We start from the raw sequence: 24,304 nt of genomic DNA, 5'->3' as shown, positions 1-24,304 counted from the left end.
ACATCAATACAGCTCAGTGAAGCTTCTGCCCTCAGGGTCTCCTGCTCCAGTTGGTATGGGCAGATACGTGTACAGATGGACACAATACAAGTCCCCACCCTTGCCCAGGATAGATTCTTCTGGAAGTCAAGAGGTAGGCATGTAATCCCAAAAGGGCAGTCGGGCAACAATCCCAGAAAGAAGGGGTCTGGAAAGAATTGTTGCTGGTTATGAAGTCAAGTTGGGTTGAGTTTTGGAGGCTAACAGAAATAATCCCCATAAATGTGCTTCTCTCCCAATAGACATGTGGCAATGCCTGGAGACATTTTTTTTTTTTTTTGGTTGTCATAGGAGGAGAGCGGTGCTGACAGGCATGCAGTGGGTAGAGGTCCAGGATACTACTAACCCTCCTACAAGGTACAGGACAGCCTCCTGTAACAGAGAATTATCTGGACCCAAATGGTTCCACAGTGGAAAACCTCAGTTAGATGAAGACCAAACTCTTAAAACAAACTGTGACAAACTCCTGAGGCCACGTGCTGCTCTTCCATGCTGGGCTCCCACCAAGTTTGGAAGTCCCCTCAACATGAATGCCCATTCTGCTCTGCTGGTTAAGTGACCAGAAATGTCTGAGGGCACAACTCAGGCCTGGTACAGGAATAACTGCATGACAGAACCATATTACTATATCCAGTAGGTGTTCCAATCCATGTTCCTATAGTCTATTGTATACATAAAGTACAAAGTCATTGACACTGAGACAGACAAGTTCAAAATGGGGAGCGATGGCGCAACCAAAAAAATTGGTAAAAAATTAGAGTCATGTAAATAATGCCTAATACTCTATGTAAAAGCACAGTATGGCTGTCCAAGGTGTGGACTCCCTGTCTCATGTTATCAGTGTGATCTCCAGCTGAAACTGACACTTCTCAGTTTTCTTATCTGTTAAAAATAGACATGCACCCTGATTCCCCCACTACCTCTCAGGTTGCTGACAATTTAATAGGGCAAAATTTCTACATTCACGTTCTACAACAGGGCTGGTGTGGTCTTTATCTGCAATGTCAACATGAGGGCTTGGGTAGCCAGCAGGGCTGAATAAGCTCAGGGTGTCAACACTAGAGGGAAGAGGCTCTGTCTCCCCAGAAAGCAGGTTTTGGGAGGTGCTCTGTACCATGTGGGCACCAAGCAAGCTACAGAGGAGGGCTGTAAGAGCACCTGGAATTTCTGTCTAAAAGCCTGGGAGTCAGGCACCTGGCCCAAGTGGGCTGAACTCTTCAAGGCAGGAGAAGGTGGGAGCAGGAGGCTCTGACCAGGTGGTCTTGCTTCTTATGAACCTTGCTGAAGCAAAAAAAGGAATGGTTTAGAGAAACACATGTTCTTGAACTTGGGGAGCCTGAAAAAAATCCAAGGAGACAAAGACAAATGACAGAGTTGGATAAAATTCAGGACATGATTACTCTTATAAATTGTGAAACCCATTTTGAAAAATCAACTTGAAAACAGGAATAGGGAAAACCAGCAAGACAGAATCTGTTATAAAATAAAGGCTCCAAATCACACGTTGATTTTCAAAATCAGAGAAGCACAGTTGCCATCTGCTTCCAAACACCTCTCTGAAACAGCTACCAAACATACGTAACAACATCTCAAAGATCCCAAAAGTAGATGTTCCTTCTTAAAACAGAAGTCTTATCATGTAGTCTTTACTCCCCCTAAAAAAAAAATCTTAAAAATATTCTACTCTAACCTTCACACAGAACATTTGGTTCCCCTTTCAGTTTCTTTTTTCAAATCACTGTACTAGTGGAGAACTTTGTCACTGGAGCAGTTTTTATAATTATAATTAGTATGTTGGCTTAGACCCTAAGGTAGAAACTTTAAGATGAAGTAACTCAAGTTTTGCTCAACCTTTGCCCTCAAACAGATCTTTGCTTCCCCCTGCTTCTTTTGGATTCAGACCAATGCAACAAGTCATGGTCATAAATTATATCTTTTCTTTCATTCAACGTCCTAAAGGAGGCTTCAAGAAGTTTCCTGTAGTAATGATTATTTTGATAATTTTTAAACATGTCCTCAGTTTTCTTTTGCCAACCCTTTATATCTGCATTAATAAATGAACTTAAATGCTCAAGAGCAAAGAAAACAAGGAACCTTGTATTGAGCCCTTTTGGTGAGGAGTGAACTTCATGGAACTGGAAGGGAGGCCAAACAGTAAAGCAAGTGACTGCTTTAAAGTCTTTGTTTTTTTTTTCAGGAAGTTTAGGAAAAACTGTGGGTACAAATGTGTTAGAGGACCCTTGCAAGTGAGGCATGTTAGAAATGTTCATATCCTCTAGCTTTTGGAATCAAAAGCCTGGTCAAGATCAATGGCTCATGTTCTAGACATCTCTGCAGTGCTTTGGGCGTCCCCTAATATTAGCTTGCCTACAGAATGTGTGTAATGAGTTTGTGGACATCAAAATATCATGGAGCTGCAGGCTAGAGAAATATATTGTTCTCAATCCCAGATGAGCACAGAAAGGTTGGGGAACAAAAGTGCTCCATGAGTTTGAAAGTACAAGTGAGTTAAGGCTCTCCATTCATCAGCTAGTCTCCATGTGCATCACCATGCCTGGGGCACCTCCTGCTCAGTTTTGAGCATAAGGATGTGGCAGTGAGCAGAACAGATATCATTTTTGATCCCAGGAGCTCTGGTGAAGACTGTGAGGTAATTAAAGAGAAAGGAATACATGAACTGTGGAGAATGCTCAAATGATGTAGAACAAGGGATGTGTTGGAGACAGTGGGTTTAGAGAGCGTGGCTAGGAAAGACCTTCAAAGGCCATGTGAAGAGACCTACAGCAGCACTGCAGAGGCCCAGAGCTAGAGAGTGAGCTTGGCCACGGTGACTGGGTGGCAATGGCCTGGTGATGAGATGGCAGATGTCAGACCATCTAGAGGTTGGGAGGGGAAGGAATTTCCTTGGATTTCATGCCAATTGCAAGGGAAAGGTATTGAAGGGTTCCATGAAGAGGACTGATAGGATCCCATTTACCCATGGGGGACACACACACACAGACAGCATCATCTGGCTGCCAGACAGAGAAGAGAGAGGGAGACTAATCATACAAGAAAGAGATGGTGGTAGGTTGGACAGGGTGGATGGCATGAGAAAGAAGATAGACCCGGACACATTTTGGGAGACCCAACAAGATTTGGCAACAGACTGGATTTAGGGAAGAGGGAATAGGATGAGGATAACTTCTAAGTTTTGATTTAAGAAATGGTGTTAGCGGTGGGGACATTCCCAGAAATGTGAAAGCTCAGGGAAAAGAAGTCTGGCTGACTCTGAAACCTTCTTTAGGGACAAACTAAGTGTTGGTATGTAATTAACTTATTTTTTTCCTTTTAAAACCTTAGTAAAGATAATAAAAACCAAACCCTAAAAGGCATTGTGTAGGTTTTCCAAAATCCCTTTAGTGCCCAGATACCTTGCTACCCTGTAAGTGACAAACTTAAAAATAGTGGATTTGGTGATAGGATTGCTAAGAATATAACTGTATGTCCCTGTTTCTCTACTTCTTCAACTGTTGCAGGGAGATGTATTTGTAAGATAAAAATTTCGTGGTCTCAAACTATAAACGGCCATATTGAGATGCCCATAGGGGTCCCCAAATTCTCCATCACAGTTTTTCCACCGACCTCCAGCCTTCCCCTGGGTCCCTACCAAGGAAGGTCACCTGCTGAGGCAAGAGCCATGGCAGATTTTATTTGGACCAAAGGTGTTACTCCTGGGCAAGGAGCTCTCTCTCCGCAGACCTGAGCAGGGGAAAGACGCCCTCAGCCATCCGGACTACTGGCCCAAAGAGAGACTTTCCTTCCCAACACACATTCGTCTGCACTCTTCCCCATGCTCCATGCTCGCTCTGAGGTCTCCCCAAGTTAAAGAATGGTTTTCTCCAAAGGCCGAAGAAAACCTGCTGACGCCCTGATGTTTCCTACTTTTGTCTCTTGCATTGCCTCCCTCCCACCCGCGCCGCGCGGAGTTGCGGGGTTCCCTGCCTGGGCCCCCACACACTCCCTAACCTGCCCGCTGGTTGGGGTCCGGGCGCGGGCCAGAGGAAGCAGGGCTGTGAGGCGGGGGTCGCCCCGCGCTCTCCACGCCCCTCGAGCTGTGGTCCTTGCCCCCTGGGTAAAGACTACCCATGCCCAAGCACGCGGCCGCCTGGGGCACGGGCCTGGGTCACAGGGCACGCGGACGGGTGGGCAGGCGGAGGCCAGGGCTGCACGCTGATTCTGGGCGCGGGCCGGGTCGGTGGGGGCGCAGGGTTCCCGGGCCCGCTGCAGGAGGCGGCCAGGCCCCCACCCCGGCAGGGTGCGGGTCGGAGGAGCACTTACCTGCGGCGGCGGGGTAGGGGCACGGACGCTATGGGACTGCGAGGCCGGACCGGGCGGTTGGACACCAGCGGGCGGGGGCCTGGCGGTTCCACCGCCCTCTGCCCACCACGACTCGGGCCAAGCGCGCCGGGGCCGGGCCGGGCCCAGACGCACTTCCTCAATCCTGCGGCCGGCGGGCGGGCGGGGAGGGCGGGAAGCGGGCGGCGCAAGAGTTCGCAGGGCAAGGCCGCGGCACCCGAGGGTCGAGGGTCGGCAGCTGATGACCTTCTCCAGAATGGGCAAGAGGAGTCCCCTCAATGGCCCGCCGCGCTTTTCCTAGCTGTAAGGAGTAGGTGATCAAGTTCACTGCTTGCCCCTGGAAGACGCCAGGACCCTAGGGCTTTGCAGAGCTAGGTCTTCTTCGGGTTTGGTTTCCCGCTCTCTCCCCTGGGGTCAGGCACAGTTATAAGATTTGCCGGGGTTTTTTGCTCAGTACAACTTTCACACTGCACTCTAGGAGCAGCAAAATTGGCAGGTTAATTCAAACTTGTATGTTGGCCATCTGTTCTGGTTGTAAATATTAAAAAGACAGTGAATATTCATTTCTGTGGATCCGTAAGAGAACAATATAGAAGTATTTTTAAAACGTTAATATTTTGTAAAGTGCTCTTCTTTTGCTGATTTAATTACAGGTGTATATGCGAAGATGTAGCTGTTTGGTGAATCTTTTAATTTTTAAATTTAGTTTTATTTATTTTTTTGAGTGAGGGTTCTCACTGTTGGCCAGACTGGTCTTGAATTTGTGAGCTCAAGTCATCCTCCTGCTTCCACCTCTCAAGTAGCTGGAGTAAAAGTGTGAGCCACCACACTTGATTGGTGAATCATTTTAATGATCTGCCTGGGGCGGGTGGTAGAGGCAAATAAAACATGGTGGAATGTTGGCAATTCACCAGGATTGGACCTGTCATAAGGGTATTCATCAAGTCGTTGAAGCATATAACCAAAAGCAAACCTAAACATTGAAGCCCATGTTGCAGGTAGGATTCAGATTCAACTTCACCTGTCTGTCCATCCAGAAAAGAATTCTGCTCAGAAAAAAGCAAAGGGTTCTACAACCTGGCAGGACCAGTACCTTAGACTATTATGTAATGTCTCTCCTCAAATATTCCCAGGACTTTGCACAAACCACAGAGACAAATTGCAAAAACCCTCACTGCCATTTCACAGAATCCGGGTCCCAGTACGACCTCAAGGACACCCCAGGCTGCGGTTACTTGGTGTCACTCCTAGATTTGGAGTCTAGTTGGCAAGGGGACCACCTGGCAGCTCTGCTCCCAAGAAGCTTCCTCTCAAGGCTGTCCAGTAACAAAACGCCCTTCCAAAAGAGTGGGCACAATTTTGCAATCCCGTTCTCACCACTGAGGTCCTCTTACCAGTTTGCAAGAGAAGAAGTATGATTGCTACGAAAAGTCCCTAGTAATTTGCCGGGCGGGGCAGCCACAGTGTTGCGTGAGCCCCCCGACCGCCTAGTGGCGCCTCCAGGGCGCACCGCATCGCCATCTACCGCCACCGGGAGGAAGTGCACGTCCAGGGCCTGGGCTGACACTAGGGGGTGTGTGGCCAATGCTGATAGGGACAACTTAACTTCCCTTTTAAAAGAGTTTGGGACTAGGCTAGTAACTGTGCCTAGTGTAGAAAAACATTTGGTATATTCGACAGGAAGATGACCTGTTTGGAGTTAAATGACCAGCATTTAACTCTATCCATTAGGCATGCAATGTAACTAGTTTGTACAGGAAATTTGGTACCAGGCAGTTAATTTCCTTCACTTTTTGTCATTTGCTGACCCATGGACTTCTTCCTTTTGCTGAAATCCCACCCAGAGTTTCAGCATCTTCTAGTTGGAATGACCCCTTTTACATCAGCTGGAAGCCACCTACTTCCCTGAACTAACAATCTGCCTTTTGAAGGTACAGTAACTACCTGTTCTTTCTGTGTCTTCTAACTATCTTTCTTCAATTGGATGCTCAGCTTCCTCAGACATTCCTATTGAACAATTTTAAAACACCCCTTATTATCTTGAGGCACTCCACATGGCTTGGGGCAAGGGACAAAGACTTTAGAAAGTCTCCATCCACTAACAGGAGAACCTATGGCACTTCAAAGTGTCCACTTTAAGAGAAAATACCCACGCTCACTGGCACACAAGCACACATGTATAACACATGTGTGGTACACATGCTCATGCACACACACTCTACATCCTGTTGTCCCTAGAATGGTTCCCTTCAGGAAGACATATACCAGAAAACTGAATGAAGGGGAACGTCATTTTTTATAATTTTCTGCTTTCACTTGGATTGAGAAATGAGATGTTGCTAAATACATAGATAAATGCACACTGAGAGACATTTGATCCAACCTCCTTTAAAGTGTTTCTCAAAGGAATGGTGCTTTGCAACTATGTGCTCAGTGACCTGGGCTCTAAACACTAAATGTACGGGTTGAGCTTGGTGGTCCTACCCAAGTACAATGATCCAATCTCAGTGTTAGCTCACAATTTGGTAATTGAGGCTTCTTGGTTAGAAGTCTTAGGAACTTTGCTAAATTAATCCCAAACACCTAGGTCATTACAGAGAAAAGTGACAAAGCAGACACTCGTGTTCATGTTGGAGATGCAATGTTTTCCACCAATCCCCATTTTCTACACTCACACCATCATCACTTTGTGAGACTCTAAGAGACTCAGGCAGGTTAGATGATGCCTTAAACTTAGTCAACCAAGACATAGAACCTCTGAGGCTTAGCTCCCTGTCTGGTCAATCCCAAGAGCCATAGAAAGGGGTTTTACACTCAGGTAAACATTGGACCTGATCAATTGAGGAATGTAATTTTATTCATGTCATTGATCCTGTTTTATTACAAGCCATATGGTACAGGAGTTCTCAGACAGGCTTACCACAGAATTAAAATGAGTTTGGTCCATCAATTAAAAAAAAGATAACATTTCTCAAATATCCGATTTTATTTTATCATTGTTGAACACAATCTGAAGTTAGGATCAGAATTCCCAGTCTGATAGACTTATAAGCCATACCATAGGGGTAAACATTAAAAGAAGTGAATTCTAATATTATATAGATTTCCATTTCTAAATACAGTATATTACAGAAGGTTAAATACACCACCTCTGTGCACTTACAGCTATAAAAAGATACATTAACTATATCAATTATAAATAAGGTAGCATTTCATATTAAAGGCATTATTATACAATGAAAGGATAGGAACCCTCTAATGTACTACTAAGAAGGTTAGTGTCTATAGTTACTGGAGATACTGCAAATTCAGTGTACGAAGTCAAATCCTGATTTAACAAGTTATTGGTAGTACAAGTGAGGAGTGTTAACTGCTGGAGAAGAGAAGGTGAATTGCATATTGCATTTCTCTGACAAGGATGACAACCCTAATTCAGACATGATTGTCTTTATACACACTGGTTCTGACAGAGTTTCATTTTACAATTGCCCACTCCAACTTAATCCTCAAACATAAGCACCATTTTTTTCTCCAATGAGAAAAGTACTAGTTAGTAACAAGAAAAGTACCCAAAAAACGCAACTTAAGTTTGGTTTGGTTTTTAAAGCTACGTGGGAATGCTTTCAGTTTTCCAAGTTAAAACATAGAATTGCACATCATTTGGATACACAAAGGAAGAAATTGAAAATTTTGTGACCTGTTAGTGAACTTCTCAGGTCACTTGGATGAAGACCCAGTTCTTCTATGGAATCCAAGTGTTATTTGTTAATGATCAGAAATTAATACCAAAATAGGACTTTCGAAAAACAGGGCTGTATTCTAATAGCAGTCTTTCCAGTTGTGTACATTTTTACTAACCTAAAATAGGTAATGGAACTAGAGAAAAGGAAAAGTGTATTCACTTATCAGAAACCATTACTGAATGTGGTGTCAATGCATAATTTATAAAAGGGAGTCATTGTCAAACTTGGGATGTAATTATCTTAGGATTTGCTATGTTGTTGTGGTAACAGAAATTGGGATCCTCAGCAGCAAAGGTGACACTAACATTGTTTTTAGCCAAGAAAGTGCCTTGGTTAAAGTAGCCTATCACATAGTTTTAGAGTAAGCTCCTTGGGATGTTGATATGGTCATATTCCTAAAGCAGTATTGATTTCAAGGTGAATCCCATGGTCAATGTCAATATGCAGTCCTCCAAGACCCATACCTGTGCATGCCCAAGGCCTCTGGCACCCTTCCATGGTATGTGCTTCCTAAAAGCTCCCTACATCAGATCCTCAAAATTTTCCTTTTTAACTTAGTGCTAATCCTTCCCTTCTGTATGATCTCTCCCCTTCCTCAGAATGGGGGGTGGGTATTGTCCTGTGCACAGGCAACCCTGAGAAGACCACAGGTGTGGGACCCTGCTTGCAGAACATGCAGGGAGCTCTTTCCCAATTCCTACTGGAGTCAGATTCAGCAAAGCATTCTGAAGCAACTGCTGGATACTTCGAGTCCTGTTTCTTGTTAGCGGAGCCCTGAGTGTCTTCACTATCTCTCACATCTGGCCTAAAGGCAAAATTAGAAATGGCCAACAGCTCCCTCCCCAGACAGGACTGAATTTCACACATGACATCTGGGCATCCACATTGTTAGGTCAATAAAATGTGAGTGTGAGAGGAGAAGAAAAAGCATTCATTCAATCTCCCGTAGATTGAAAGCGTCCAGAAGAAAGTGTCCCGGGAAGGTCAAGCATTGTACTTTTTTCCTTTGGCGAGTTTGATGTGCCACATTCAGCTGTCCAGAGTTTGAGGAAGGAGCCCTTCTTTCCTTCAAGGGTTCTTGTCATCAAGTTTGATGGTGACAGTTTTCACTTCTGTATATTCAGCCAGGGCATATTCACCTCTGTGATAACCGAAGAGAAGAAAAGTCAAACTGAGAATGTCCATTCACAGTTCTGTGGAAACTGTTCTAATGCCTGATTACTCTACTGGGCAGTTTGGGGTTGAGGGTTCTACAAAAGTTTGAGATTGGGAGGAAAACTCTGAAACCTGAAGAAAGTAATAGCTAGGATGATGATGAGTTTAAGTAACTGGAAATATGTTTAAATATAAAGGTTTTTGTATGTGATATTTTTGAAATAGAAGAATTAAAGGTTCACCTTCAAAAAAAATGAAGGGAATTAAAAAAAAAACACGAGGGGAATTCTCTTGTTCAGGGAATTAAGAATCAAAGAACAGGGCTTGGGTAGGTGAATAAAGAGAAGTCAGGGATCAGAAAGGACAGGGATGGCTCATGCCTGTAATCCCAGCAGCTCAGGAAGGAGGCTGAGGTAGGAGGATGTGAGTCCAAAGCCATCCTCAGCAACTTAGCAAGATCTTGTTTCTAAATAAAGTATATATGAAAGGGCTGGGAATGTAGCTCAGTGGTTAAGCATTCCTGGGTTCAATTCCTGGTATCAAAAAAAAAAAAAAAAGAAAGAAAGAAAGAAAGAAAGAAATGACAATGGATTTATAAGTTTTAGGTGGTGATATGGAGCTGCATGAAGAGACAGAAAAGAATGAAGTCTAAGGCTACTGGCAGACGATATGGCCAGGGAATCACAGGGACAGAACACTGGGAGGGCACAGCTGGGGACCAGCGTAAGAGGAACGATGCCACCTGGTGGGGTGAGGGGCAGATGCTAGCACAGACTGGACACACAGCCTTTGAGTTGGCGCCCTTGGTGCAGTTCCTTTCTTTAAGTCATACAGGAGTCAGGGGCCCCTTCCCAGCACATGGGCCAGATTTGTGGCAACTCCCCTTCCCAGAACCAAGAAGCAGCTTCGGCTGGGTTTAAATTCCTCTATAGCACCCGCTCTGCTGTTAAGTAAAGAAAAGTTGTGTGCTTATTTAGGAAAAGAGGTAGAAGTCAAAGTGGTCCCTGGAGGCTCTGTACTAGAAAGACCTGAGATAGTCTCATCCCATCCTTGAGACCGGAAGTCCTCAGAGTGTGGTCCCCAGGCCAGTGCTGTATCTTGGAACTTGCTAGAAATGCCTATGCTTAGGCCTTATTGAATCCTGCTGTGGCCAGTAGAAGAAAGGCCCTCCCCAAAGGGTCCATGTCTCACTGCCCTAAACCTGAAAAGACTTAGGTTACATGGCAAAGGGGAATTAATATTGTTGATGGAATTCAAGTGACTAATCAGTTGATTTTAAAATAACCTGGATCATCTGGGTGGGTCATATGATCCTTAAAAGTGGAAGAAGAAGGCAGATAAAGAGAGAGTAAAATGAGACACAGGTGCAGAGAGATGCCACAGTGCTGGCTTTGAAGGTGAAGGAAGGGCCATCAGCCAAGGAGGAAGGACAGCCTCTAGGAGCTAGACAGGGCATGGATACACACTCCCCCAATGGCGTCTAGAGGGAAATGCAGCCTACTGACACCTTTATCTCAGCTCAGAGAGACCTGTGTCAGAGTTTTATCCTATAGAACTGTAAGATAATACATTTGTGTTGTTTAAATTACTAATTTTATGTAAATTGTTACAGCAATAATAGAAAATGAATATACCTATTGAATTAGAAATTCCAAGGATGTGGCCCAGAAGTCTGTTTTAACCAGCCCCCAGTGGATTCTGATGCATGCTCAAGTTTGAGAACCACTAGCTTAGAACTATGAAGGTCAGTCAAGTGCTTTGTCCCTCTTGAGCCTCAGATTCATTATCTGAGAAGTGGGAATACTATAACCTCCTTGCAGTTATAACAATTAGAAACAATTCATGTGCTAGATAAAATGTGAATGGTGGAAAGTAATATTGTTATTTTATTAATAACGTGTCACTGAGATTTTTACTTAGTTTCTTAAATGTTCTTTCATCATCAAGAACCCATGATAATGAGTGAATTATTTCATAATATTTTTCTAAACACACAAACAGAATGCTAAATTCAACTTCTGTAACACTGATACTCCACTTAAAAAGTCCCTAAAAGTAGATGGAAAACTAATATGTATATATGATGTGTATAAATTATATAATATTCATTATATAATTTATAAACCTGTGTGGGAATAGGTCCTGTTTTCCTCAACATATAAAAAGTTCTTACAAACCAACTGGGAAAACAAAAATGACCAAACAGAAAAATCCAAAAGGACATAGTTTGCAAACCAGAAATGCAAATTCTGAAAAGTGTGAAAAGGATACTCAACCTCTCACAATTAAAGAAATGCACACCAAAACAGTGGTGAGCCTATTTGTCACGTGGCAGAGCAGTCAATTTTTAGAAACTTATTCTGAAAACAATCTTCTACAAGTGCATAAAGATTCACACACAAGGAAACATAGGCATGGTTTGTAATAGCAATACACCTTGGAAATAACACAAAAGTCCATTGCAGGAGACCATCCCCAAGAAGAATGGAAAGATAACCAAGACCCATTCTGAAGAGCAAAGAGTAGTTTGCTCTCATTTCATCTAAGACCAGAAAAGACTTGATTGCTTTCATAGAAAACCTACAATACGAGCACAAAATGTTGCATTGTAAAAATTCAAGGTTGTTAATGACTTGTCAGATTTCTAAATAAAAGTAAAGAAAGTGATGAAATCCTATTGTATTAGTATATAACTAATAAATAATACAGAATTAAAATCATTCTTGTAGGAATAAGTACATTGATACCCCCATTTTTTTTTTTCTGTTTCTGTAGTTGTTCTAGTTCAAGTTCTTGCTGCTCTTACCAACCCATTGTGGCTCATCCACCTGGGCAATCAACGTCACTCATGAGCCCAGACTTTCTCCCAATAAACCTCACCAGAGCACCAGGGGGAAGGGACTGGTGACTGTGTTGTTCACTGTCACATGTTCTGAACTTAATGTCATACCTGAGCATCAGAAATGCTCAATAAACACTTGCAAAGTGAATGAATAAGTGAACAAAATGAACGAATGACCAGCAGTTACCTTGAACAAATGAGGTTGAGGATCAGGGAAAGAAGAATTTGATCTTCCCCATGTCTTATTATGTGGAGTTTTTATTACTGTCTCAATTGTATTACAAAGCAAAACACAGAACTTAGAGGGGGAAAAAAGAAAACAGTGACAAGGAAGGAAAAAAACACAGAAGGCTCCATCCCAAGACTGGACTAGAAACAGATCCCGGAGGGCTCATTGGTGGGCAGCCAGTAACCAGCCCAGCTCAGGCGGCCAGGTTTGGGGAAAACCGTGGAATCTACCGCATGGTGCTCCAGAATGAAAATAAAGGGGGAACTTCTTGCAACATGAAGACATTAATTAGAGATGATTAAAAATAGAAATAAGTTTTGAAGGCAGTTTCCAGGCTCCTTGTAAATATTTTAAAAATATTTTATCAAAAATCTTGGGAAAATATATGTCAAGGATCCAAAAAACAGACATTCAAAAAAATTTCAACTGCGGCTAACCAGAGGGACAGGGCACAGGGGTGCTAGGGGGTAAGGACACCATCGGAGTGGTGGGAAGGGAGATAAGGAAACCGTGCAGGGAATCAGTTTGGGACATACAAACTAGGCATTAGGTGACCCCATGTGCCTTCCTATAGCTTCTACAAATAAGGACAGTTGCTTTGGGGACTGGAGTTCTTGCTGCCACATCTGGCCTCTGAGGGGATCCGAGTTCCCTAGCCCTCATGACCTGACTGGGTGAAGACAGAAGGTCAGAGGAGGCAAATGACCACATGAGCCCTGCTGGCTTCACTCCAGGTGGCTTCCAGAGGTGACCCTTGCCCAGCAAGGCTCTCTACTGTGGGGGGTCCAGGGACCAAGCTGCCAGCATTTATTCCTTGCTCTGCTACTCACTAGCTCTCTGGGCCATTTGCTCATCTGAAAGCAGTTGTACCCCCTCACAGATTGTCACAGGACATGAACTAACATGCAGGGCTTTCACAGAGCCTCCTAGAGTCTGCTCAGCAAATGCCGGTTGCGATCAGCACTATGGAGGATCCTGGAGGGAACCCAGGTGACCTCAGTCTGGGCCTCCTGTCTCAGGTGGGCAGGCAGTTTTAAGAGTTTATTATGAAATAGAGGCTCAGAGAATGCAAAGAGACACCAGCCGGCCACCAGCGGGAGGAAAGAGGCTGCTGTAAAAGGACTTCATGATCAAGAATTTACTAAAGTTCCTTGAAGGGGAAACCAGTTATAGAAATAAAGAGGATGCTCTCCACTCAGACACGCAGATGACTCCGGGGCATTTGCCATCAGTTAGATTAGAAAGAAGGACTGATATGATACGAGGTCCCTGATTCCATGCAGACTGGTCAAGAGCAATTGCTCAGGGGTGGAAGCCAGCTCTGTTCCTTTATAACAGTATCTTTAAAACAGTTCCTTTCTAACACTATCTTCAAGTATCTACAAGTAGAGCCCTTAAAGGCCCCACCAAGACCCAAGTTACGGGGAAGCGTTTGAGTGTGTTCCCACTAGAAGATGTGCAAACAAGTATAAGGTAATGCATTTGTATATAAATGACCCAAACTGTTTAAATAAAAGGAAGAACTCAAGCTCTTAGAAATGTCCCAGGAACAGCCCTGGGGTGTTGTCACAGATGGTTCCCTAGGAACATTGAGCCTACAAGATGTTTGTCCACAAGGCTAATAAAATCCTGAGCAGCACCAAGAAGGAGATGGGGAAAGCAGCCAGAGCCAGCTAGAAACCACAGCGTCTCCACCCCTGGGGGCACTCCATCCAGCTCTGGACCTGGGCCAGATGCAAGAAGGCCTGTCCATGAATCTCAACCCTACAGAGCTCATTTTCCCAGCAGGCCAGAAAGAAAGGAGATGTTGGAGGGGTAGGTGGTGGGTTGGAACACACTGATGGGATCTGGAGGCCCAGCAGGACTCCCAAAGTAGTATCAAGAAGGAACTAGATTGACCCATGGTGTGTCTCTTGGGGCCTCTGCTGGGCTCACAAGATTCCAAGCCTGACTTGGGTTTGAATCTATCTTCCTTGCAGAAAGTGGAGATTGTGCATAATGACAGCCTATGCTTGGCAAAAAGTGCGCTTTTTCAGAGCTCTGTGGCCTCCTCTGGCAAGCCTAGATCAAGGATTTAGGGAACATGCCCTGCAGGATGAGGGCTGGCAGGAAAGCTGAGGCTGGAGGTTGGTCTTGTGGCCTGGGGGAAGTCAGGTTAAGGATGAGGGTGGGGAATGGACTGCCAGCCTTCGTGACAGGGCTGCCCCAGACAGAGCGGGTTAGGGGATCAGGTGAGAGCTCAAGTTGCTGCACTGCAATTCTAGTGTATCTTTCATTCCTAGGTGGGCAGGTTTAGGGTGCCAGAAACACTTACAGTTCTCTGCCATTCCCCGACATTTTGAAGCCACCAAATGGAGCCTGTGCATAGAGTGCATTGTAGCAGTTGATCCTAGATAAAGGATGAAAAGATACTGAGAGTTACCTGGAGAAGACCCCACCTGCACCTTGGGTGCTCCAGTAATTAGACACTTAATTGCCTAACACATGGCCTTTGGCAAAATTCCAATATTAAAACACAGTGAGTTCTTAACTTCTGCCTTCTTCTTTCCACCAGAAGCTAAAATTTGAATATAGTTCAGCCCAGAGCTTTTCATTGGAATAGGAATCAAATGAAAAGACAAGCACAAAGAAGGAAAATATTATGGCCTAAGGGAATAAGAATTAGCTTTGAAATAACACAGACCTGACTCCAAGTTCTGCTTCCTGAACTACGAGACTCTAAGCTTGTTACTCAAACTTGCTAAGCCTCAATCCATTCATCTTTAAAATGGGAAGTACAATATATAATCTTTAGAATTACTGGTGAGGCAGGAACTAGTATCCAGACTTTGCAGATGAGCATGCATTGATTTTAGAATCAGAACCAGAGTCAGGTAGTCAGCAGAGTTGATCAAAGGCATAGGCCCTGAAGCTTGCTCTGCCTGGTACAGCTGTTCCCTTTCATATATAGATTCTGCAGCTTCAGATTCGACCAATGTTAATTGAAAATTTTTGAAAATAAGATTGCATCTGTACTGAACATATACAGATTTATCCCTTTGTCATTATTCCTAAGAAATACAATATAACAACTATTTACATAGCATTGATAAAAGTATTAGGTATTATAAATCATCCAGAATTCATTTAAAGTATACTGGATGATGTACCTAGGTTATATGCCCTAACTGTGCCATTTTATATAAGAGACTTGAGTACCTTATACATTCAAGTATATAAAGGTCCAGGAACCAATCCCCTAAGGTTACTGAGAGATGACTTTACAGTATGTGACCCTGGGAAAGTCACTCAACCTCTCTGTGTCTTGGTTTCCTTATCTGTAAAATGTGGTACCTAACACCATAAGGGAACCCATTTCAGAAGGTAGTCATGAGGCTCTAGCAAAGTGCCCACACAGTGGGTGCCACATAATATACAATTAGATGCTCTCTGCTAACAGAGAAATAGCCAAGGACCCAGCCAGCAACTGAGGGGAGCCGACACACACACAAGCACTCAACTCACCAAACTGTTCCAGACTCCAATGCAGAAGCCAATTTCAGGGCTTTGTCCAGGTTTTTGGTGAATATAGCCGCTGTGAGTCCATAGTCAGTGCTGTTTGCTCTTTTTATCACTTCTTCAATATTTTTGAACTTCAGTATTGGCTGCACTGGTCCAAAAATCTATGATTAATTGCAAGAAGAGCAGTGAGAGGCATGTTTGGGTGGAGATGTATGCTCCGAGCAGGTGTTTCCCTGGTTGTATGCCTTTTTCACAAGTTCATGTGTTAGGCATCATCTACATTAAGTGTCTAATAACTGGGGCACCTAAGATGCAGGTGGGGTCTTATTCATGGAGAAGAAGGAACAGTAGACATCTTTCTAGCTGCATGATGGTTGAGCTCTGAAGAAAAGGATTAAAATGAAATAATAATAAAAAATAACAACCCCCCATATGTTGTATTTGCGATCTGTCTTTACGATCAGGGTTTCTGAGAACCCCCTGCCTTGTGGGCAGGTGGGGGTGCACAGAAGACAAACTTCCAGGTGCCTTTTTGGAAAGTTATCTCTAAGAGTGTCCCTAAGCAGGGCTGTAGGACTGTGTGGCCCAGCCTCCTGGTGCTGCTTTTCCACTAATGAGGACACCCTAACATGTTTCCATGATATCTCCTAGGGGAGGAAATGGGACAGTGCTCACACAGTCTACAACCCAGCAAAGAAAAGGCAGGGAAGAACTGAGAGCTTGCACATTTAAGGGGTATTCTGAAGGGAGCCTGCAGTGGATTTAATGTTAGGCATGAGTCTGTCTCCGCAGGATGGTGCCCAGTCTCTGGAAACACATTCCCAGGTTCCCCAGGACCTGTCATCATGGGGATGTTTAAGGAGCTAAGCTTCGTGTCATCGTGGCGCTGTTAGTAACCCCTCAAAATCTCAAGGAGAAGCACGTGTCCAGGGAGCCCTCCAGCAGTGCTCATTCTTTCACGTGCCCCAAAAGATCACTGGGTATCAGGTCTTGTTCTAAAAGCCCTGTGCAGGAACGTGCTTCCATCTGCCTACCAGTAGGGTTGGAGGACAAGGGTAGATTTACACTCTTATGGGGTCTCCTTAATTTCCATCATTCCCAGGAATGGCCCTGATGGAAACTTCAATGAGAATTCTTGCTGGGACACATTCCTCGAATGAGCACTTGTAACTTACGCTTTACCTGGAGGAACTCAAGACAACTTTGAGCCCTGAATTTACAGCTGGATTCCTGGCAAGACCCACAGGTGGAGGCTGCTTTCCACACGTGGGCTTTATGATGAACTCAGGGACGTGCTAGAAGACAGGGGAGGGTGGCTACTCCCCAGAGATCCAGAGCAATGAGTGGAGACTGAGGCTAGCACCAAGTCTCTGGCTGGCATCTTATCCTTAGGGTGTGCCAGAGACCTGGGAACAGGGGACAGGAAGTATCTCCTTAGGGGCCCTAAGGAAGAGAGGAAAGGCCACACAGAAAAGACAAATGTTTACCCACAAAGACTTCTGATGTTTCCGGGCCTTATAGGAGAATGGTTTGAAGGACTCCTGGGGCTACAGCTTTGGCTGCAGCCACACATACCTCCTCTTTGGCAATCCGCATGTTGTCCGTCACTTCTGAGAAGACCGTGGGTTTGATGAAGAGCCCCCTGTCTTCTATGGCCGAGCCCCCACATTCCAGTTTGGCCCCTTCATTCTTCCCACTCTCAATCAGCTCCAGGATTTTGTCAAACTGTTTTTGATCAATCTGCAAAACCCAGAAGGGAATTAAGGCTCCTCCCCGTGGGGCAGGAGCACCATCTTATACTGTCAATGGCCTTTGATGCTGGCCTCCCCCACATACCTTAACCAAGCCCTAAGTCATATAACAACCATGCCTCGCAGGCAAATGTGCCTCCAATGCACAAACCTGCGCCCTTTGGACCAGGGGAGACCTGGGCAATAGGCTGCTCTCACCCTCCCCAGGTTTGGGGTTCATTCACCCATCTGATTCCCTTCTCCATGCTGTGAGGCCAGCCAGGGGGTGAAATGGGTTTGAAGTTCTCATGTTCTTTGCTTTCTCAACACTTTGCACCCTGCTAAAGTGGCTGAACTTAATAAATAAAAAATATAAATCATCTAAATTTGAATCTCAGAAAAACAACATATGATCTTTTTTTTTTTAGTATAAGTATGTCCCAAACAATATTTGCTTGAGACATTTATTAAAAATATAAAAACATTTATAAAAATATTGTTTGGGACATACTTGTGCTAAAAAGGCCTTTGTTGTTTAGATGGAATTCGCATCTAATGGGTATCATGTATTTAACCAGGCAATCCTGCTCCCTGCTCACTTAACACCATGGATCAGGGGAACTGTTCTGAAATTCTCCTTTCATGGTGAGGAGACATGAGCAGGAAAGCTGATGGCCCTACCCAGCAACTCTGGAAGCAGAGTAGAGTGAACTTCAAGGTGGAGCGGAGGGGCTGCTCCTTGGTGGGTGTGGAACCAGCTTGTCAGAAAGGCTCCACCTTTTTCTACACATACATTTTTAAATTTAAATATCTTTTCTTTTTTTATTGGTTCTTTTCAGTTAAACATAACATTAGATTCATTTTTATATAATTATAAAAGCGAATATAATTTGTTCTAATTCAGTCCCTGGTACATCCCCTTTTCCTCCCCACCTCCCTCCCCTGATTCCATTCCCTCTCCTTTACTGAGCTTTCTGCTGTTTACTTTTAGTTTTTTTTTGTTGTTGTTGTTGTTGTTGTTAGTGTCTTGTGGATGTACACAATGGTAAGATTCACTGTGGTATGTTCATTTCTGTACATAGTAAAGTTAGGTCAGATTCATTCCTTTCCTATGTACAAATATGAATTTGCCATCTTTTGCTATCTTGTCTAGAGGTCTCCTTGGCTGGAATGTGCCCTGTACTATAACCTAATACCTGATTTGTGGACATGTTACTGTCTGTGAAAATGGTCCCCCTGTGGGGAACAGCTCAACTGTAAAAGTGCTCTTCATATTCCCCTCCACTGGCTTTCTTCCTGAAATCCATGGGATCCCTATTCTCCATCATGACTCTGTTGACAGTGCCCTTCCTTGTGGACCAGGGGAGACAGAGCTTTAATAGGTTTACGGTAGCTGAGATTTTTAGCTAGGAGAGATGGTTTCAGTCTAACGATGTTAAATAGAGAAATAAGTAAACCCAATGGTGCATCTCGGTGACTATCTCCGAGGAGCAGGCTGGCTTTCTTAGAAGGGGAGGGTGTAAAACGAGTATGTCATTTGACTGAAAGACTCATGAAATATGGATCCAGTTTTAAAATACTGAATCTGATCCATACCTCATATATCAGGAAAATTCCAAATAGATCAAAGATGTAACCATAACCAATGAAAACATACAAGTTTTTCAGTTCTCTCCTGTGGGAGACTGTCCTTGCAAACTCGGAGTGTTGATGGCCTATGACTTGAGATACACAAGCCAAAGGAGAAAAGATTCATAAATTTGAGTACGAAAGAACAAAGGAAGGGAGAAGAGGAAGCAAAATCATAAGCAAAGTAAAAGGACTTTGAAAAAACATTGACAAGTCCTAAAGAAAACGAATCTCTCTAGTGTATCTATGAGGAGGTCTTAGAAGTGATAAGAAAATGACCAATATACGGGAGAAAAATATGTAAAGCATTTTCACATTTGATAGAAAAGGAAACACAAATGGCTTTTAAGTATATGACAAAATGTTTTCCCTTACTATTTGAGAGTAGAATGTACATTAAAACTAAATAAGGGCTGGGGTTGTGGGTCAGTGGTAGAGCGTTTGCCTAGCACATGAGAGGCACTGGTTTAATCCTCGGCACCACGTAAAAATAAATAAATAAGTAAGTAAAATAAGGCATTATGTCCATCTACAACTAAAACTTTAAAAAACTAAATAATAATCCATTTTTAACTCTCAGGTGGGCAAGAATCCATATTCTGTTGGTAGTGTTGGGGAAAAAAGCTTATACAATGTGGGTATGCACAAAAATTGGTTTAATGTGCTGTGGAATGTAATTCAACAATTACAAATGTGTTCTCACTTAGCAACACTACTTTGGGGAATGGATTTCCTTGTGCCTGTATAAAATCACACTGAGGCATTGTGTGTGGCTGCACACACCCACATGTTCATGGGAATGTTATTTAAATTTCAGTGGCTTCATATAGCAGAATTTTACGTGCACGTATAAAAGAACAAAGCAGGTGCCCGTTGACAGATATAGAAAGACCTTCAAATTTCTTGCTAAGATACAACACAGTGCCAAATGGTAGAGCTATCATGGTGTATTTTGCATAAAAATGAGGGAGGAAATCAGAATACATGTCCATATTTGCTTGTATACACATAAAGAAATTCTACAGGTATACACCAAAAATTAAGAACATGGGATACCCATAGTGAGGAAGAGCAAGAACCAGGGGTGTTAAGTGGGGAGGGTAGGAAAGAGCACTTTCACTACAGACCTTTTCACAAATCTAGGGCTTAGACCACATGCGTGTATTCCCACTTGAGAAAATGATGAGAACACTACAATGGATCCAGTAATAGCTCAACTTCTCTCTGTGTGAACCAAATCTTGGCTTAAAAGTTCCAGGTGCTGCTGTCTCCCTCCACCTCCCTGGGGACCAACAGGACTCACTTAAGGGGCTTCATCAGACCACAGATTCTCACTGGCTGCTGACCATGTTCCGCCCGGAAGACCCTGTCTGTCTTGCAGGCAGCACTGAATCCCAGTGAAAACCCTACACATCTGAACACTCTCCCTGGTGAGTCCATATGGACACACTGTTTAAATCTAATAATCATCCCATGAAACATCAGCTGGTGCCTTACAGTACAGGAAGAAGTACCTGCCAGGAAGTGAGATGACGGGGCAGGGCACATCACCAGAAATATGGAAATACAGCCCTCAGAGGACTGGCCCAAGGCTCGGCTTTACTCTCTCTCTGCCTGGGAGGATGCCTCTGGATCCTGCCCTGGCCAGGTGGCCTGCGTACTGTTTATGCGCCTGGTTGCTCAGTTGCCAAATAAACCTGAATGAGTTTGGAGTGCTCCAGCAAGCGGCTCTCCAGCAGTGGACACTGATCTAGGTCAGCTAGCTCTTTTACAGGCATGAGGCAGACAGGACTATTTAGACAGCTGTAAGTCCTCTCAGAATCAAATCTTATTACCGTGGATGAAAAAGCACTTGGGGAGAAAAAAAAAAAAAACCCAACAACATCCTAAAATAATAAGCTGAGGTTAGATGGCTTAAGTGAGCTTTCAAAAGGACTTTGAACAGCAGCATGAAAGCACAGATGAAATCAACACCCACCGCCCTTGCATCCACGCCCTGGGAAGAGCTTGGTATATCTGGCTTCACGAGTCAGGACTGGAGCCTTGGAAAAAAACTAACAAACAATGACAGGGTAAAAAAGGGTCCTTAGTCTGGGGGTCAGCTCACATATTTCCCACTGATTCTGGATTACCTCAAAAAATCACAGTGGATTTGATAATGACTTTGTGGTAATGTTTGCATTGAGAGCTGAAATCCAACCAAGGCCATAGACTGCCCCATATTGCTGACTGCTAAGTCTGTGGCTGCTGCTGGGGACGAGGGATGTTGGCCATGAGTGGAGCTGCTTCTCCACCATAGCATGAGGTACAGAGCAGCAAACTCATGAGCTGGAGCCAGGGGAGGGTGGGCACTAAGGCCATGAAAGCACCCCTTGTTCCTATTTCCCCAGTTAGACTCTCTCCATAGGATAGATAATAAAACTTGAAGTCACACATAGACATTCATGCCACCTAGATTGGAGGACTGTCATTTCATATTTCTTCCTTTTAAATACATATGGAAAAACACCCTACCTCTCACTGAATAGCTCCTAGGTGTCATGAAATTCTTGTAATATTTATCTGTTACTCCCATTTCCCAGATAAGGAAACTGAGGGGTGGAAGGATCATATGACTTTCACAAGGCCACAGAGACAAATCTGAGCTCAGATCCACAACTTCCTGTGTAAACACGGGGTGCTGATGCAGTGGGTAAGCAGTGAGCTTTCAGGATAGATACCAGGGGGTAAGTCACAGACACGGGATTTGAAACGTCAGGGCTAGAGCAAGGATTTGGCTAAAAGCAGTAAGTTGCTGCCGAGCTCCATTTCAATAATACATGGGATGGTCAGGCTGTCCTCTTTTAAATATTTATCCATCTGCTTCACTTCATAATTAGTAAGAAAGCGATACAGGATGTGCCCTTTTAAAGAGGTTATTAAATCTCATGGTTACCGTCATTTTCATCCTGTCCTTGGCTTTCCAAACCAAGCCTCCAGAGACTTGTTCCTACTGCTCGGAATGCATCCCCATCCCCAGAGCCCTCTCTATCCGGGATTCTTTGGTTTCTGATGGTCATCTTGTGCTACAGCACATGTGAGCTTGAGGGCCTCCAGCCAAGACTGCTGGCTCCTCTGCTGCCCTGGCTGCTCTGTGCTGCAGGGAGACCACGCTTGGCCTGACGCTCTGGTCTGGCGTAGGAGAAGGACAGTACACTGAGAGGACTGGATGCTGCAGGCAGATGGCCTTTTGCCCTGGGAACTTCTCCTTCCTCCGGAGGCCCTGTGTCTCTGTGTGTCCACCCCCATGTCATAGCCCTGCTGAAACCCGATGGGATCATATAGTTGATGGGCTTCTACACAAAAGCCTGTAGTGTGTGGGGACTGTGTAGGGCCACACGTCTGTTCTGTTCAGTCCCCAGAGGAGCACCACATACGCAGACACCTCAGCGGATTACCTGGGGCCCCTGCTCAGTTTTGGCATCGAAAGGGTCTCCCACGGGCCGTTTCTTGGCGTACTCCACGCTCCGCCGGACAAACTCCGAGTAGACCTGCTCCTCCACGAACACCCTGGAGGCGGCTGTGCAGCACTGGCCTTGGTTGAAGAACACTCCCTGATGGGCACACTCCACTGCCAAGTCCACTGGAGGGGGCGGGCGGGCAAGGCAAGAGGAAGCGATTAAGTTGTTAAAGAGGCCTGGCGACAGCTGCAACTCTAATTGCCCACACAAGAAAACAGGCCCCAGGATGGCTGCAATTCAGAAATTAATTTTGTTCTCAGCATTTCCCAGAGAGGATGGGAGAAAAGGATTTTCAGGTCTGGGGTTAAGTAAGTCCCCTGCCTGCAGGACCTCTCAGGACCTCAAATATGTTAATGGGCACAGAGAGGTGTAGCACCTTCCATGCCCCTTGCCCATGGAACTTTCTTCAGCCCTTTCTCTGAAAGACTAACTAATGTTCCATGGAAAAAAACTCGGGCAAGTTTTGATGTGGGCCAATTGTAGGAATTTTTAAAGGACTCAAACTTTTCCACCTTGAGTGAAAGAAGGGTCTTGTAAGTAACCTGATGCCATCTATGACTCAGAAGTTTAAAAAAGGCAGGGCTTTAACCTCAGGCCTGGATCTGAATCGTAGAGCCAGTGCTGAATTAGTTGCTAAAGCCTAGCTAGAAGGCTATACAGACAGATTTGGGGGGGACATGCTTGCTGGGTGAAGATGACAGTCAGATGTCATTTGCATTTACAAATTTACAGAAGGGCTATTAGTGCTCAATGGTTGGCTGGTTTTCCAGCATCTCATACTACTGCTTGCTTAAGAAATGAAGCTTCCCTTTACACTGGGCAAAGGCACAGGGCCCCAGGAGGCATTGGAAGGTGATTCATTCCAAGTCCATCCGAACAGCTCTGAGGGATTCTGCCCTTGGACTTGAGAAGGAGGCCATTGCCATTGGCGGGTTTGTCTGTAAACTGTGGTGGTAGCAGGACAGCGCGTCATAAAGCTGTTGACCCTCCCTGCAACCACCACCCCTGCAGCTGGGCTGGGTGCCAATTTACACAAACCCTCCCCCAAGACAACTAATTCATTCCTGCACCCTGACAGGAGCTGGGGGTGAGGGCTGAAGTGTCAGGGAAGGGTGATGTGTTACCCCTGATATTATGTCAGGATTTAATTTCATGGACTGGCAATGCCCAGATTAGGAATAGGAGATGGCTCCATAGTGTGGGCTTTCTTTCTTTCTTTTTTGATCCTTATAAAACCAACTCCCAAACAGAATGTGTCCTGTGACTTTTTGGTTATGGTTGTGACTTTTGTGCCACAAAAGAACAAGAAGGAGAGCTGGAGTGCAGATGAGGACCCCAGACACAGTGGCCCAAGAATGCAAAACAGGGGTCCTGACTCTTTTGGATGAGAGTTTAGGATTCCAAATATGAGCTGCAATGGGGCAACACCCAACAGCTCCATGTGGCTCTAGAGACCATGAGCAACACTAATGATGCCTCCACAAGGGAGCACCAACCCAGGCAAGAAATGGGCAGTCTATCTGGAGCTTGTTTCCTTACCCTGCTTCTCTCCCACTGAAAACCAGCTTCAGGAAAAGGAACTGGTATCAGTCATTCAC

The 24,304-nt window shown here is 44.6% G+C and overlaps 2 protein-coding genes across 2 annotated transcripts in view; both read right to left on the bottom strand.

The window, feature by feature from the left end:
• The window catches only part of Lrrk1 (leucine rich repeat kinase 1), a 161,970-nt gene extending 157,442 nt beyond the window's left edge, over positions 1-4,528 (bottom strand). Inside the window, exon 1 of the mRNA XM_015493131.2 lies at positions 4,360-4,528. The gene's annotated coding sequence lies outside the window, so the exon portion shown is untranslated. The remainder of the gene's footprint in view (positions 1-4,359) is intronic.
• Positions 4,529-7,212: 2,684 nt separating this feature from the next.
• The window catches only part of Aldh1a3 (aldehyde dehydrogenase 1 family member A3), a 36,183-nt gene continuing 19,091 nt past the window's right edge, over positions 7,213-24,304 (bottom strand). The window contains exons 9-13 of the mRNA XM_015493130.2: positions 22,644-22,828; positions 17,423-17,587; positions 15,851-16,008; positions 14,661-14,735; positions 7,213-9,261 (exon numbers count right to left, since the gene is read on the bottom strand). Coding sequence (XP_015348616.1) covers positions 9,189-9,261; positions 14,661-14,735; positions 15,851-16,008; positions 17,423-17,587; positions 22,644-22,828 — 656 coding nt within the window. The 3' untranslated portion in view covers positions 7,213-9,188. The remainder of the gene's footprint in view (positions 9,262-14,660; positions 14,736-15,850; positions 16,009-17,422; positions 17,588-22,643; positions 22,829-24,304) is intronic.

Source organism: Marmota marmota, unplaced genomic scaffold, assembly GCF_001458135.2.
Source record: "Marmota marmota marmota unplaced genomic scaffold, marMar, whole genome shotgun sequence".
NCBI classification, from domain to species: Eukaryota; Metazoa; Chordata; class Mammalia; order Rodentia; family Sciuridae; genus Marmota; species Marmota marmota.
This window is presented reverse-complemented; position numbering and strand designations above follow the sequence as displayed.